The sequence below is a fragment of the Dioscorea cayenensis genome, chromosome 11 (assembly GCF_009730915.1).
Source record: "Dioscorea cayenensis subsp. rotundata cultivar TDr96_F1 chromosome 11, TDr96_F1_v2_PseudoChromosome.rev07_lg8_w22 25.fasta, whole genome shotgun sequence".
Lineage (NCBI taxonomy): Eukaryota > Viridiplantae > Streptophyta > Magnoliopsida > Dioscoreales > Dioscoreaceae > Dioscorea > Dioscorea cayenensis.
This window is the reverse complement of record NC_052481.1, coordinates 3,308,619-3,324,287: the sequence shown is the minus strand read 5'-3', so window position 1 is coordinate 3,324,287 and position 15,669 is coordinate 3,308,619. Positions and strand designations below refer to the sequence as shown.

Genomic DNA, 15,669 nt, shown 5'->3' with positions numbered 1-15,669 from the left:
ATTGTTGACTTTCAACTCAATGCAAGTTTTACTTATCAGTTGATTAAAAATATTTTCTATTTAATTGAATTGCTCATAAATTTATTATATAAAAAAATCTTCATTCATTATTTATATATTTTTAAAAAATCTTTTTCATTTATGTTTCTCTATAAATCATTTGTATTTGTTGATATAACTCTTTGAAAAAACTAAACTATTGCTGATTTTATTGCAAAAAAATATAAATAAAAGAACAAGTATGTTATTTAACACAACATTATTTTTATTTTTATTTTTTAATATTTTGGTATACCGGTCTCCCAAACAAGGTACTAAAAGTGTTATAAAATGTAAATCTCTCCCATTTAATATTGTTTGTATGCACAAGAATCTGAGGTCAAAACCATTTTTATAAGCAACATATGTCTCTATCACTTTGATCTAACTTCTATCAATAAATTAATATTTAATTATCACTTTAAATAAATTGATTTACCTAAAATTTAAAAATAGAAACAAATAAATAAAAGAAATGATGAATGAGACATAAGATTCAGAGCCACATAAAAACCAAACGTTCACATTACAAGAGCTATCCTATTCACAAAGGTGCCCAAATGAAACATTGTCACACTAGGTAGTTTTACTAATGGACATGCTCATGTTGTCCACTAGCGCAAGAGGAGTTGTAGTTTTACTACTATTTCAAGTATTTGTTTCTTAGATCTTCCTTCTTTTAGTCCAATCACAAATGAGTGGTCCATGGCCTTTACTCTGTTATTCTATTATCAATAAATAAATAAATAAATAAATATATATATATATAGATGTATGAGATAAGACTAATTATGTGGAGGATAGATAATTAAGATTTGGCAGTATTATGTTAATAGTGCTACATTAATTCAGGTTGATTAGTGTACTAGGTGGGACAACCACTCTCCCACTCTTCTTTTGATTCAATTAGAAATGGGTGGGGGATTTTGTGATTTTTCAGTTGGTCTCTGGTGATCCAGAGTTTTTCAGTCTCTGTCGTCAGAGTGGGCGAGTGAGTTTTTCAGTGGATCGTAACTCCGGCGAGCTACTTGGGTGACGGTGACCGGAAGAAGACGGTTGTATGGAGCGGTTCTCGGAAAATAACCTTACTCAACAGTGGGCAACACTCTCGCTAGTTGATGAGGAGGAACAATATATGCTTGGATTATAGTCAGGAGGAGAACCATGCTAGGGGGGGTGTTTGATCCCCTCTCTTTGCATGGTTGGTCGTTTTCTTACAAGTAAAAACATTCATTTCGAATCTATGAGGCAGATGCTAGCATCCTTATGGCGACCAGTGAAAGGGGTGGATATTCAAGAGGGGCCCAGGGGGACTGAATACCAGCTCTATATCTTTCAATTCTTTCACGAGCTGGACATGAGCAGGGTGTTGGCTAGTGGCTCTTGGACTTTCGATTCTCATTTACTTTTGTGTAGACGAATGGTCACTGGTGAACAACTCACACAAGCGGAGCTCTATGAAACAAGTATCTGGGTACAACTACATGATATACCCATTGGTTTTATGTCTCAAAGGGTGTGCACGGATATCGGCAACTTTATTGGCAGCTATATTGAAGCTGATCCAGCAAACTTCTCAGGAGAATGGAGGAATTTCCTCAGGGTAAGAGTCTCTATGGATGTGCGTAAGCCGTTGAAGCGACGGATGAAGTTGAAACGTTCTGGCGGAGAGTGGAACTGGGTAACTTTTCGCTACGAACGCCTTCCAACATTTTGTTTCTTTTGCGGTGTGATCGGACATAGTGATAAATTTTGTGGGAAGCTTTATGATGCACCTAGTGGACATGGGGAATAGGAATACTTATATGGCCCATCTCTTCGAGCAATGGGGCGTCGTCCACTTAATAGACCGGGCGACCGATGGCTCCGAATAAAAAACCAGGGTGGTAGCGGGTCGGCCGAACTGGTGATGGAGGACCCCGGGAAGATCCCGCCGGAAGAAAACAGACGAGGGCCTGAGCACAGAGACCCAGGTAGGGCGGCATGGCGAACAACTGCACAGTATGGGCGACATGACAGTGATGGGACAACACGTATGGTTGTTCAGTTTGGCGCACACAGCAGGGTCATCTCTCATGGAGCAGAAAGTTGGGATGGTGTGGCTGACGGTTTTCAGAGTGAATCACCAAATAGAAATGGGTGGTCATGTCCCACGTATTATGATATTATTTTATATAATTAAATAAATAAATATATATATATATATATATATATATCTGTTATGTGGAGAATATATTATATTAAGGACATGTTTGAATAGTCAGAAATTATGTCATAATCCGTATAATATGACATAATTTAACATTTTTTAATAATTATGTTATATTGGTTGTTTGAGTACTTATTTTAGAATATAAAATTATGGCATAAAAAAATATTTCATTAATAAGTCTTTCTCTTCCTTTCCATCCAGCCACCAGCCATGGGCCTATCGACAGTCCGGTCAGCCTCCGTCGACCGGTCCCCAGTCCAGCAGATCTCCGGTGACACACCTGCTGTCCATCAGTGGTCCGTCCGACCTCCACGACCGGCCACTGACGATCCGGCAGGCCTTCGACGACCGACCGTCCGTCCGACAGACCTCCGGTGACACGCCGGCTGCCCACCGGTGGTCTGGCCGACTTCCGGCGGTATGGCCGCTTACTGGCTGGCCTCCGACGACCGGCCACCGGTGGTTCGGCCGACCTTCGGCGATCGGTCACCGATCCACCGGCGGTCCATTCATCGATCGCCCAGTCTCCGTAATTTTTTTTTTAAAATTTTGTTACCCAAACACTCATTCTGTAAAAAATAAATTATGCCATAATTTCTGTAATAATCACTTGTAATTCTTACATAATAAAATTATGTCATATTTTTTTATTTTGCAGCTAAACAGGTCCTAAAGTCTAGCACTATATAGTATGATAATAGTACTATATTCAAGATTGATTGTACTAGGTGGGACGGCCAGTGCATTTCCTTCTCATTAATTAACTTTTATTTATTGTATGCACCTTGACAAGGTGCATACAATAAATAGAGCAAATTTATTTTTGTGTTAAAAGCAGGGAAAATAACCATGAAGTCCCCCAAATTTAGTGAATTTACACATGATCCCTGTTTTTTTTTCCTATTATTTCCGATTCATCCCTTCTATCCCAAATCTAGTCATTATGCATCATTTTAATTTACCTGTAATACAACAAAATTTTATCAGATTTTTATAGCACACATTGTATGTCCGATATTTACAATGTATTCTTTTTTGTATTTTTTACTTGTCTATTTTAACTAATTCACATATATTATAAAAATTAGTTACATTTAATTAGTAACTTAAAATTTATAAAAAATTATATTAATTTTTCAAAATTACTCTTATTTAAAATATAATTTGATATAATATAACATGCACTTGAATATGCTTTATTGGACATTGTAAAAGTACATTAAATATAATGTTTAATGTTTTCTAAAATTTTTAAATAGATAAGTAAAAGGACAGTAAAATTACTCTTTTAGTTCTTAAACAAGTACAATTTTTGCTCTTTTGATCCCTCTATTTTTTTTTTGGGCCCTTTAATTCCTTTTATTTTTTGAAATTAGGAAATCATAGTCCTCCGTTTTGACAGGCATTTGATTTTCCAAACCTTTTTATTATGTGGTATTTTTTTTATTTTTAAATATTATTAAAAAATCACAAAAAATAATTAAAAAATGTGCTAAAGGAAAACTAGATCCGGATCAAATCCACTTCATGGATCCAAATCCACTCCCAAACTCCTCGCCTGCAACCTTGTCAAAATCCCTAATCGCTAATCTCTTCTAATTCCTTAATCCTTTCTCCAATCCTCGAACATCCTTGATGCAATCTTCAAGCAAATATTGGGTAGCACGTAAGCAAAGGCTGCCAATGAAAGATGTGACCCTGACCCCCTCTAAGGTAGACATTAGCGAAGATAAAAAAGAGAGAAAGAGAAAAATATCCCAGCTAATGTTGGAGAGTGTAAGCATAGGCTATCAATAGAAGATGACAATCATAGCATGGCTAATCTATGTTCTTCTTAATGTATTTGATGTTGATTTTAGATGGTATCAATTTTTGTTGAACAGTGCACCTATTGATATTGATGTTATTCGATACAATGATGTTAACATGGATTTTTTAGATATTTTAATAATATTTAAAAATAAAAAATGTCACATAATAAAAAAAAAGGCAATCCAACATCCATCAGGAGAACTAAGATTTCTGAATTTCATAACATACAGGGATTTAAAGGGCTCAAAAAATAATAGAGGAATCAAAATGGCAGAAGTTGTACTTGTTTAAGACTAAAAGGGTAATTTTATAAAAAAAAATCAAAGAAAATCTCGAAAATAAGACAAGTAAAAAGAACATAAGGGAGTATGGTGTTGTTTGGATCAGCTTATAGCTGACCCAAAAGCACTTAACTTATAAGTTAAGTGCTTATGAGATTCATATTTGTATTTGGATGGACTTTTTTGAATAAGCTCAAGCTGTGAAATTAGCCAAAATACAGCTTATTTTATAAACTGCAAAAAAAACAGCTTATGAAGATAAGCTGTTTTTGATAAGCTAATTGGTTAAGTGCAATTACTAAAATGCCCTCAGCCAATCCAAAAAATTATATTCTTTTATATTTCACCAAATTCTCTCATCCCCATAAAGAAGAAGAAGAAGAACAACAACAACAACAACAACAACAATAATAATAATAATACATTTAATTGTAATAATAACAATAGTGACAAATATTATTTATTTGTTAAATAAGACATGTGAGTAATATATAATTATTGAGTTATTATTATAATTCAGTAAATGGGCATTTTAGTAATTTTCACTGTATAAGTACTTTTGAAATAAACATCCAAACATTTTCACAATTGCAAAAGTGCTTCTGAATCTAATACATCCAAACAAAAAAATATGCATAAGCACTTAACTTACTCTAAAAGTACTTTTTCCAAAAGTGCTTCTACAAAACTTTAAAAAAGCATTTTTTTAAAAGCCAATCCAAACAAGCCTATATATTATACTCATGAACATAAGGCATTGAAATTTACCAACTATTATGCAGTGAGCTTTATTGTTTTGCCTAGACACAAAGAATGGATTCATTTCACTCATGGCCATAAATGTTTGCACTTTATAACACTCTGGTCACAAAACTTTTTTTTAACATGAAAGTAACTTAACTTTTCTCCGGTTGCATGTGTGGCCATAATAGTATGTTTTAAGGCGGTTTCCGACCCCATGTCAACACTATATTAGCGCCACATCTGCAAACTCGTCGGAAACCACCTTAAAACAGGCCTTATAGGCACACATGCAATTAGAGAAAAGTTAAATAGTTTTTATGTTATAAAAAACAATTTGTAGCCACAGAGATATAAATTACAAACATTTGTGGCTACAATTAAAATGAGCCCCACAAAGCATCTATCATCATCACTTATATATGCATGGTAGACTTTAGTATTTAAGTAAGTACTTCCCTAAAGCATTTATTGTTCTGCAAAGATGCTAGACAATACGGAGAAAAATCACATTTAAAACTTTCACCCTATTTAGTTGGGTATGAGAACTGCTTCCCCAACCAAAAAGTTGAGATAAACTTTTACATATTTTTATTAAAAATTGAATCCTTAATAAAAATATATCATAATTATTTTGTTTTTTTTTTTTTTAATAGAAGTGGATAAACCACATGCATTAATTAAAATAAAAGAGTACAAGGTCACTAGAAGTGGAGCAAAACAAGAAAAGAGGTAAAAATAGAGCAAAAGGATAACAAAGGTTGCTCTGGCTCAAGAGAGCACCAGAAGACCACAAAGAAACTAGAGAAATATTCCTCTTGATCACCTCCCACCCCTGTCTTGCCACTAAGGAACTCCAGACTCCGCCTAGCTGTAGAAGTGACCCCCTCTAGATTGGTTCTTTTGGCTTCTGAAACTTTAGAGGACCAATTCAAGAACATATAAATAATTTTCAAAATCACAGATTGATGAACAGAGAACTTGTTGAAGATACAAGCATTTCTTTCCAACCAAACATTCCAAAACAAGGATTTAATCAATAAGTCCATAGCACTCCTGCTGGAAGTAGGAAAAAGAAGACGCCAACTTCCCCACAAAACTGCTAAAGAGCATGGAGGGGGAGGAAAACTAAAGTGAGTAACAAGAAATGACCACATCCTCTCGGCAAAAGGACAAAGCAGGAAGAGATGGTTCACTGTTTCAATGCTTGCATTGCACAACACACAGGTTGCTATCGGAAGCTTGTTACAACCTCTAGCAACAAGGTTGTCCAAAGTAAAGATACTGTTGTCCCAACTAGCCAATTAAACATACTAATTTTCTTAGGGCAGTGGGCATTCCAAATCACAGGAGTAATTTTGCAGTTGACGCCGCCATTAATGAGAAAATTATAAAGAGACTTGACAAAAAAATCTCCATTAGGGGTGAGGGACCACCGTTTGGTGTCTCTGATCCCGTGCTCTGCAAGGATACGGAGAGGGATTTTGGCCGACAACACAGCGTGATCAACTTGAAACCAAGGAGTTTGGGTGAGAAGGATGAGGTCTTTGACATAACCAACCGGCCTATTAGAAGAGGCAAAAAGAAGGGCCAAAGATTTTTTGGTGCGTAATTATCCACCTACTTATCCAACCAAAAAAGAGTGTTTTCACCATTATGCACAACCGAGGTGATTCCGGCTTGGAAACCCGGAAGACAATGAAGTAGCCTATTCCAAATGAAAGATCTTCTGCTAGGTGGTCTGCCAAAAAGATTCCAATCTTGAGAGGAGCTGGAATAGTTGAATCGGATGATTTTGTCTCTACACCGGGGAACACCAGAAGGAAATTTCCACCACTATTTTGGTAACAGAGTCACATTGAAGACTTCAAGGTTCAGAATTCCCTAACCTCGTTCGCTAGGTCTATAAATGCGATGCCACTTTACAAACCTCATTTTAGGATGATCGATGTAAGGACCTTACCACAAGAAATCCCTATGAATTTTGTCGATAGTTTTAGCAACCCAACAGGGGAGTTTGAAGATTGACATCCAATAGTTTGGGATTGCAGAAAGGACAGAGTTTACCAAGGTAAGCCTACCACCCAGAGAAAGGAGTTCGCTTTCCGGGTAGTCAGCTTTGAACTAATCTTCAAAATTAACTCATCCCAGTCATGATGTTTGGGCCAACATCTAGAAATGGGAATCTTGAGATAATTCACCAGCAAGGTACCTATACCACAGTTGAGTGTCCTAGCCAAATATTCCTCCGGAAGTTTGTTTTTTTACTGAGGAAAAGAGATAGGTTTTATGAAAGTTCACTTTCAAATCTAAGATCCCTTCAAAAAGGATAAGAATTAACTTAATGATTTGAAGATCCTCCTGTCCTCCAGTGGTTACGACAAGCAGGTCGTCTGCATACTAAAGATGGCACATTTTGCCAAAATCCCCTAAAGGGACCCCGAAAAGGATACCATAATCAAGAGCATGGTTGAACATCAAGCTGAGCACATCAGAGACCAAAGCAAAGCAAGAAGGAAGAGGGGGTCACCTTGTAGCAGGCCCCTGAGATATCTAACATAGCCAGACTTATCTCCATTAATGATAAAGTTAGCTTTTGAAGAGACAAGAATAGCCTTGATCCATCCAGCCCATCTCTCCCCAAAACCATAAGCGTGAAGAAGCTCATCGAGAAAATACCAGTCCACCATGTGAAAAGCCTTGGCGAAATCAACTTTGACTATATGACCCAAAATTTTCCTTTTTTGCAAACTAAAGATGAGTTCCTTTGCCGCAAGAATGTTGTCCAAAAAACATCTTCCTTTAATGAAAGTTGTCTGGGACTTGTCAATGAGGGATTCAATCACTTTACTCAGCCTCGTAGCTAAGACTTTTGACATGATTTTTAAGACCGAGTAATGAGGCTAATCGGTCTATAGTCAGCCGGTCCTTCAAGAGAGGGAGATTTTGGAATGAGAGCAATAATAGCCCAATTTATCCGCTCCAGATTGAAAGATCCATTGTAAAAATCAGAGCAAAGGATTAGAAAGTCCTTCTCAAGGATGTTCCAAAATTTTTTGAAGAAGGAGATTGGGAAGCCATCCGGTCCTAGGGCTTTATCAGAACTAAGGTAAAAAACAACTCGTTTAATTTCCTCCCTCAAGAAAGGGGAATCCATGGAAGAAAGATCCATAAGTAGTTTGTTCCTCAAAAGGGAAGACCAAGAGAAACGGAATCTGAAATTTCTACTAGGACTAATTTTTTTTTTTTGAAGTGAGTAGCAAAAGCGATCCCCAAATTTATAGAACCTTCCACTAGCACTCCATTATCTAAAGTCCTAGGGATGAAATTCCTGTTTCTATGGCCATTGGCAAAGGCATGAAAAAATTTAGAATTGCAATCGCCTTCTTTTAGCCATTTAATTCTAGATCTTTGCTTCCAATAAATTTCTTCTTGGTGAAGCAGGGAATTAAGATCTAATAAAGCATCTGATTCCTTCACCAACTCAATTGAGGTTAGGGCCCTGGACTCCCTAATAAGGTCCAGGGAGTCAATCGAGTGTAAAAGTTCTAGCTTGCGAAGTTTAAGGGAACCAAATTTAACCATAGCCCAATCTCTCAGTTTAGATTTTAAGAATTGGAGTTTTTTAACAATGACGAAGGCCCTACAGCCAGTGGGATTAATTTCATTCCACTAAGAGGAGAGTTGGTTAGCAAGACCTTCATCCGTGAGCCAGAAGTGTTCAAATTTAAAATGTTTGACCTTAGCCGGGAAGGATCCCGCTTCCAAGTGCAGGGGAACATGGTCAAAGCCCACTCTAGACAGGCTCGACTAGTGCACCTTCGAGTGGGCATCTAATCATTTTTGATTGATAAAGAATCTGTCAAGACGAACCCAGATATAGGGTCGCTTTGGCCCTTAGTCCAAGTGAACTTTCTCCCCACCAAGGGAGGTTCCAAGAGATTAAGATCTCTCATCAGAGATTGAGCACATCTTATGTCATCCAAATTGGGGTTGCCATTGTTTTTATCTTCAAACTCAAAAATAGCATTCAAACTCAAAGATATCATAATTATTTTTAAAAATATTTTTATTAATATATAATAATTATTATTATTTAAAAAATAAACAGATGGATGTTGGTATAAATAGTAGATGTTTGGGCCACTTTAGCAAGTGTTTTCAAATTTAAATGTTTATTTCTGCAAAAAAAAAAAATTGCGAGGGAGATTCATCTTTTTTATAAAACTCAATTAATTTTTAAATATTTAATTTTTATTAATATTAATTAAATCAAATAAGATTTTTTTTTTCTAGCTCAATATTTGAAAAAGAAAATTTTTTTTTATTCTTTTTTAAACTACGTTTTTATCCCTTTTGTTGGACAGAGGCAAGGAATCTATGAGGGCAAAATTGACATTTCGCAAGATTGAGTAAACCCAGAAGCAAAAATGTACTGAACAGTAAACCAGCTGTGCATGAAAATAGACATGCCTTTTAAAGGTTGCAAATAAATGCCTGACATTATAAACAGCTTCGCTATATTTATCATCATGTACTTTTACAATGTCAACCAAAAAAAATACATAAAATAAATAAATAAATAAAACTTAATTTTGGGAAAAACAAGGAGCATTCATAAGTGGCGTCCCTGACAACCACATAACCATTTTAATGTCTGTCACTGCACGTTTTCTTAATATCATGTATCATCCAACCTCAGCCAATCCTTTTTGAGAAAAGGACATTGCATGCCAATCCAAGCTTAACAAACTCAAGGAATCTATTTTTATCTGTCCCTGTTGGCTTGAGAAATTTTGAGTTCTAAATGTTTTCTTCTTGTAAATTTTACTTAATTTTTTATATCGATTAAAAAAATTAATTATAATTAATTAATTATTTAAATTTTATAAAAAAATTTATTTATTTTCTAAAACTATTAGTATTTAAAACTTCATTAAATAGAGTAGTATATGATTTAATACTTAATTGATTGTAATTTATTAAAAATTATATAAAAATATTAAATTAAAAAATAAATTTAGGAAAAAAAAATTATTTAATATTACACAAAAATTTTTAAATAACCAAGTAAAATAGAATAGAGAAAAACTCCAAAATATGACACATAAAAAACAAAATAAGGGAGCATCGTTTAACTCATTTGACTTGCAAATAGAATAAATATATTATTAAAAAAAGAAATTGACAAATACATTATATATCTTAATAAAACTTTTGTACGGTAAAATTATGGTATAAAAATTTTCCTAAATACAACACAACTAGAAGACAAAAAGTTCCAAAAAAATAGGCAAAAAAAATTGTAGAATTTTGTGATGTCTATTGAATATCAAATATAAAATAGTATAAGAAGTAGTCATGTGACTTAGCCAATTGTATTGTGATTAATTGCTTGTGATGTTCTTAATTATCTACCAATCAAATATCAAACAAGTCTTTTAAGTTTTATAATACCCAAAAAAAAAATATAATTTTCCAAAAAATATTTATAATTTGACATTTTAATTTTTATGATTTAAATTATTTTTAAATTATTTTCACTTATTTTTTATTTATTTTTTCTTTTGTGTTTATCAGAGTCTACACAAGATCATGGGATGCTAGACCCCAACAAACTCACCATAGAATAAAATGGGAAAAATATATATAATTAAAATGATAATTTTATAAAAAAAAATATGTGAGATTTTATTTTAAAAATTTATTACTACTTCCAATTTATTATAAGTTTTTTTAAGCTATTCTTATAAAACACAATTTCAATCTTTACCATTCTACGATACACAACATGAGAGTTTGACATTTTATTCCCTCTATAATCAGAGATTGACGGTTTGATCTGCGGCTCCGGAAAATTCTAAAAAAAAAAAATCAATCATTTAATTAAAAAAAATAAACCACTAATGTACTGAATTAAGAAGAAGGCTGTAAATAGGTTATTAATATTTGTTATTATTAGAGAATTGGCGAACAAAGATGCAGAAGGTATATAATCAATTACCATTTCCTCTTACATTAATTTACCTCTATTATAATGCGTCAATTATAATTTCTTTTTTTTTTTTTGAAAAATTATTTTAAATTAGGCTGAGATTTGCCTCTTTTTGAATTTGGTATATGTTGTTTGATTGTTAACACTTTAGTACCATATGGCTCTAACTGTCTACAAAAATATGTCAAAACACTTAATCGTAAATCTTTACTGGCGTGGCATTTAAAAACACATAAATTTACTTTTTTACCCTTATAAGTTTAAATAATAATAAATTTTTCAGAACAGATAAAAAGGTAAATTCATATATTCATAAATTACACATCAAAAGGATTAACAGAGTTGCGTGTTTTGATATTTTTTTGTAAACAATTAAAACCATAGGGTACTAAAATATTAATAATCAAACCATTAGTATTGAATTGAGAAAAAGACAAATCATAGAGTAATTTAGAATAATTTTTTTTTTTAGTAATGTGCACAAACCATCACCCACATACCACTTGTCTATTTGGCCGGTGGTCAATTATATACACTTCAAAACAAAGACTTTATTTGCCATTAGTGTTTTGAAAATTTTTCTCAAATTTACAAGTGTTATAGGATTTTTTATTTTTTATTTTATTTTTTGTTTAGCAACGAAGGTCTTAAAAAAAAAAACAAAAGACTAATAAGCACCCACCTATTGTACTAATAAAATATAATTACTTAAATTATATATTTAATAATTAACTTTAAATTTGTGTTAATATTAATAAAAATATAACATCAATTCTTAAAAAAAAAAAATTTTTAATTTTAAACTACTGTAATTAATATTAACTAGACCAAAGTTGTATGAACTCCATATTAAAATTTTACAGTTAAAACAATTTTAAACATTCAAAGCCTAGCTTGGTTGTTCCTGACATCAACCAATCTCATTAGTAATAAAAAAGGATACAAATATAATAAGCACAGGTAGACCAAAAATTAATCGTGCTGTTCATACACCATCACTTGATGACACAAGAGCATGATTTGTAAGCTCACACATGTATCAATTATCACAATTGTATTTAAGAAGATTTTCCACATAAGGGACAATGTGAATAGAATATCAATCTTTTGGAAAAAAAAACGCACTGTGAACACATATATTGCTGCATAAAAGTCCACAAACTTAGACTTCCATCTTTAATCAATGTCAACAAAATTAAAATTCATGCATGTACAAAACGTCCGGAAAAACATGTGATTCACCACCGATATTTCCCCATCAAAAATGCTTCACATGAATTGAAGACAAGATACCAACAACAACAACAACAACAACAACAATAATAATAATAATAATAATAATAATAATAATAATAATATGAGTTACCCTTCTTTCCAAGAATATTTGCTTTGTAGGTCACACATGGTTTTCAGTCAGAACCATTGTGTGTGTGGTCCTATAAAAACACAAAGAAAAACAAAGGTTCCTCAGCACAATACAAGAAACATCTCATGCAGCTGGCAAATATTTCACTGCCAAACGTTACCCATGCTTGAAGGAAAAAAAGAAAATTCTTTCTTTCAACCCACGTTTTCAACGAACAGAGTGAAAGAAATGAATATATATATATATATATATATATATACACATACCGAGTCCACGAGCAAAAAACTAAAAGATTGTTCACTAATTTATGTGGATCCAGTAGATGACCATGAACAAAAATACTGAGTCATGGACAAATATGTACATTTTATAAGGAAATTGTCAGTGCAATGATATAAGAATTTGGAATAGATTTTCTTTCCGGTTATAAGATTAATTAGGGCTTCTTTATATAATAAAAAATATTCATCAAACTTTGTATACTGATTTAACTATGCAGCACAAATAATTGCTCAAACCTATATATTATCATGCATGTGATCCATATTTCAAGGTATTTAATTTAACTGCAATGCAGGCTCAGTTTTCCTGTTATTCAAAGTTTTGGACTTCATCAACATATCTTTATAGTCGGATGATCAAACGCATGGAGTCGACAATTGGCTAGGAATTAACTGTAATGCTCTTCACCTAAGTTTGCATTTCTGATCTGAAAGTTTAAATGAGAAGAGAAAAGAAAATGAAAAAGAAAATGAGCCTCTGAAGTGCCACAAGGGACTGCCATTCATTCTGTAACATTACTAGCAGGAAATTACATTTCATGTAAACCCTTCTTTCTTCGTTCCCAACTTCAATTCCTTTTTCTCTCATTCCATTTCTTGTCAGCCATATAAGGTTCCAATTACTAACTCCAAATTTGTTAGGTAAACTGATTAATAACATATTAAGTCAGAAAACATGCAAAATATAAATGTACATGTTGAGTTGAAATTATGTGATGATCTAAACTACAAAAAAAATTTCTAATAAAATGGTTATTGTACCAATGGGCCTTTTACAAACTCATGGGTTCTATAATATTTATACCTAACATATTCAAATATGAAGAATAAATAAGAGTAAGTTGCTAAATTAAATGCAGGTAACAGCCTGTAAATTGTTATTTGGATTTACCCAAAAACAAGCATAAAATAGGTTTTTGAGCCAATATCAACAATCTCCAACTTGAAAGCAAATTATCAATCTTCAAAATAACTGATATACAAGATTCAGTATCGTGAGAACCATTGGTAGTCCTATGATATCTCATTAAAATGGTGAATAAGCGGCATAGAGATCGAAACCCCTTGGCTTTTTGTACTATGCAGTACTGTGCAAACACGGTAGAATAGTGTATAACATTGGTCATTCACTATTTACTGGTTCTTTTGTTGGAAGAGTCGTATTCTCTACCCCTACAAGTTACATAACATCATAATACATAATTTATTTGTTTTTTTTATAAAACTCACAATGTGTAATGTATTTCTCATATTACATCCAAGTTGCAAAAGCATCTATTTGAACCAAATCATTTTTCCCCATTTTAGTAAAGGAATATAATTTTTTTATCAATAAAATAAGTGGAAATTGCCAAAAACACCATGTAAATTTGCAATATTGCCAAAAACACCCCGTTAGTTTTGCACTTCCCAAAAACCCCTTCCTTTTGAATACAATGATTTTTTAAACCCCCCAAACATCTAACATTGATTGATAGAGTTAATTTGGAATTTTTTGGACGAAATTGTCCCTTGCGTGGAAAGTTGTGGCAAGTGTGACAGGGTTTGACTATAATGCCCTTGGGTGCAATGAGTTTCTATTTAAAAATGAAGCTTCTATTTAAAATATGAGGTATGAGGTTCTGTTTAAAAAATGAGTTTCCTGTTTAAAAAATGAGTTTTCTATTTAAAAAAATGAGTTTTTTGTTTAAGAAATGAGTTTCTTGTTTAAGAAATAAGGTTTCTGTTTAAAAAAATGAGGTCTCTGTTTAAGAAATGAGTTTTCTGTTTAAGAAATGAGGTTTTTGTTTAAAAAAATGAAGTCTCTGTTTAAGAAATGAGTTTTTTGTGGTGTATTTATCACCCCCAAAATCTCTTTATTGCAGGTTAAGGGTGAGCCGATGAGACAAAAGCATGCTGCTCACAATCACAGTCACGTTGCATGAAAAATGGGATTTCGAACCCTAGAATTTTGATCTCCACCTCGATCTAGATCTCGATCTTGCTAGAGAAAAAGGTGCAACCTTTCGATGTCTTCGCTCGACGACGAGGGAGCTCGCGGTCTTCCCCGAGGTCGACGATGAAGAAGATGAAAGAGATGAGGTCGACGACAGGGAAGACGATGAAGACGAAGACGAAGACGGCGAGATCGAACCCTCATCGGCGTCGCTTCCTCCCTCCGTTCCTGTCACCGACTTAGGCACCATGGATCCAAACCCCGGAATGATCCCTAACCCTAACCCTATTGCTATCCATGTTGCGGTCTCCACGATCGAGAATGGTTCCGTTCAAGTTCGACCCGTCTTATCCGAGCGTCGCCACGAAGACCTCACCACTCCGACCTCGAGGAGCGTCAGCCAACCGGATCGCCAACGCCGACAAAGATTTCTCCTTTAAGACCCCACATGAGCAGGCCACCTTCGAGATCGCTCGCCCGGGATCCGGAGCCGCGACTCAAGCGTTCGCGCGAGATCAGCGACGATGAGATACTCAATGTCCCTACTCAATGAGGTTTCTGTTTAAAAAAATGAGGTCTCTGTTTAAAAAATAAGCTCTCTGTTTAAAAAATGAGTTCTCTGTTTATATGCTTGTTTGTCTTTTGTTTAACTATCGATGTTTATGTTTAATATATTGCGTTTACGTTTAAAAAAGTGCTTAAATATCGTTGTTTCTATTTAAATATGTACGAGTGCAACCTTTCGATGCCTTCGCTCGATGACGAGGAGCATCGCGGTCTTCCCGAGGGTCGGCATCGAAGAAGATGAAAGAGATGAGGGTCGACGACGGGGAAGACGATGAAGGCGAAGGCGAAGGCGGCAGATCGAACCCTCATCGGCGCCGCTTCCTCCCTCCGTTCCCGTCGCCGACTTAGGCGCCATGGATCCAAAACCCCGGAATGATCCCTAACCCTAACCCTATTGCTATCCATGTTGCGGTCTCCGCGATCGAGAATGGTTCCGTTC

The 15,669-nt window shown here is 34.2% G+C and overlaps 1 protein-coding gene across 1 annotated transcript; it reads right to left on the bottom strand.

The window, feature by feature from the left end:
• Window positions 1-7,562: 7,562 nt before the first annotated feature.
• LOC120271516 lies at window positions 7,563-7,964 on the bottom strand. Its single transcript, XM_039278204.1, has one exon. The coding sequence runs from the start codon at window positions 7,962-7,964 to the stop codon at window positions 7,563-7,565; it is 402 nt and encodes a 133-aa protein (XP_039134138.1).
• Between the last annotated feature and the right edge of the window lie 7,705 nt (window positions 7,965-15,669).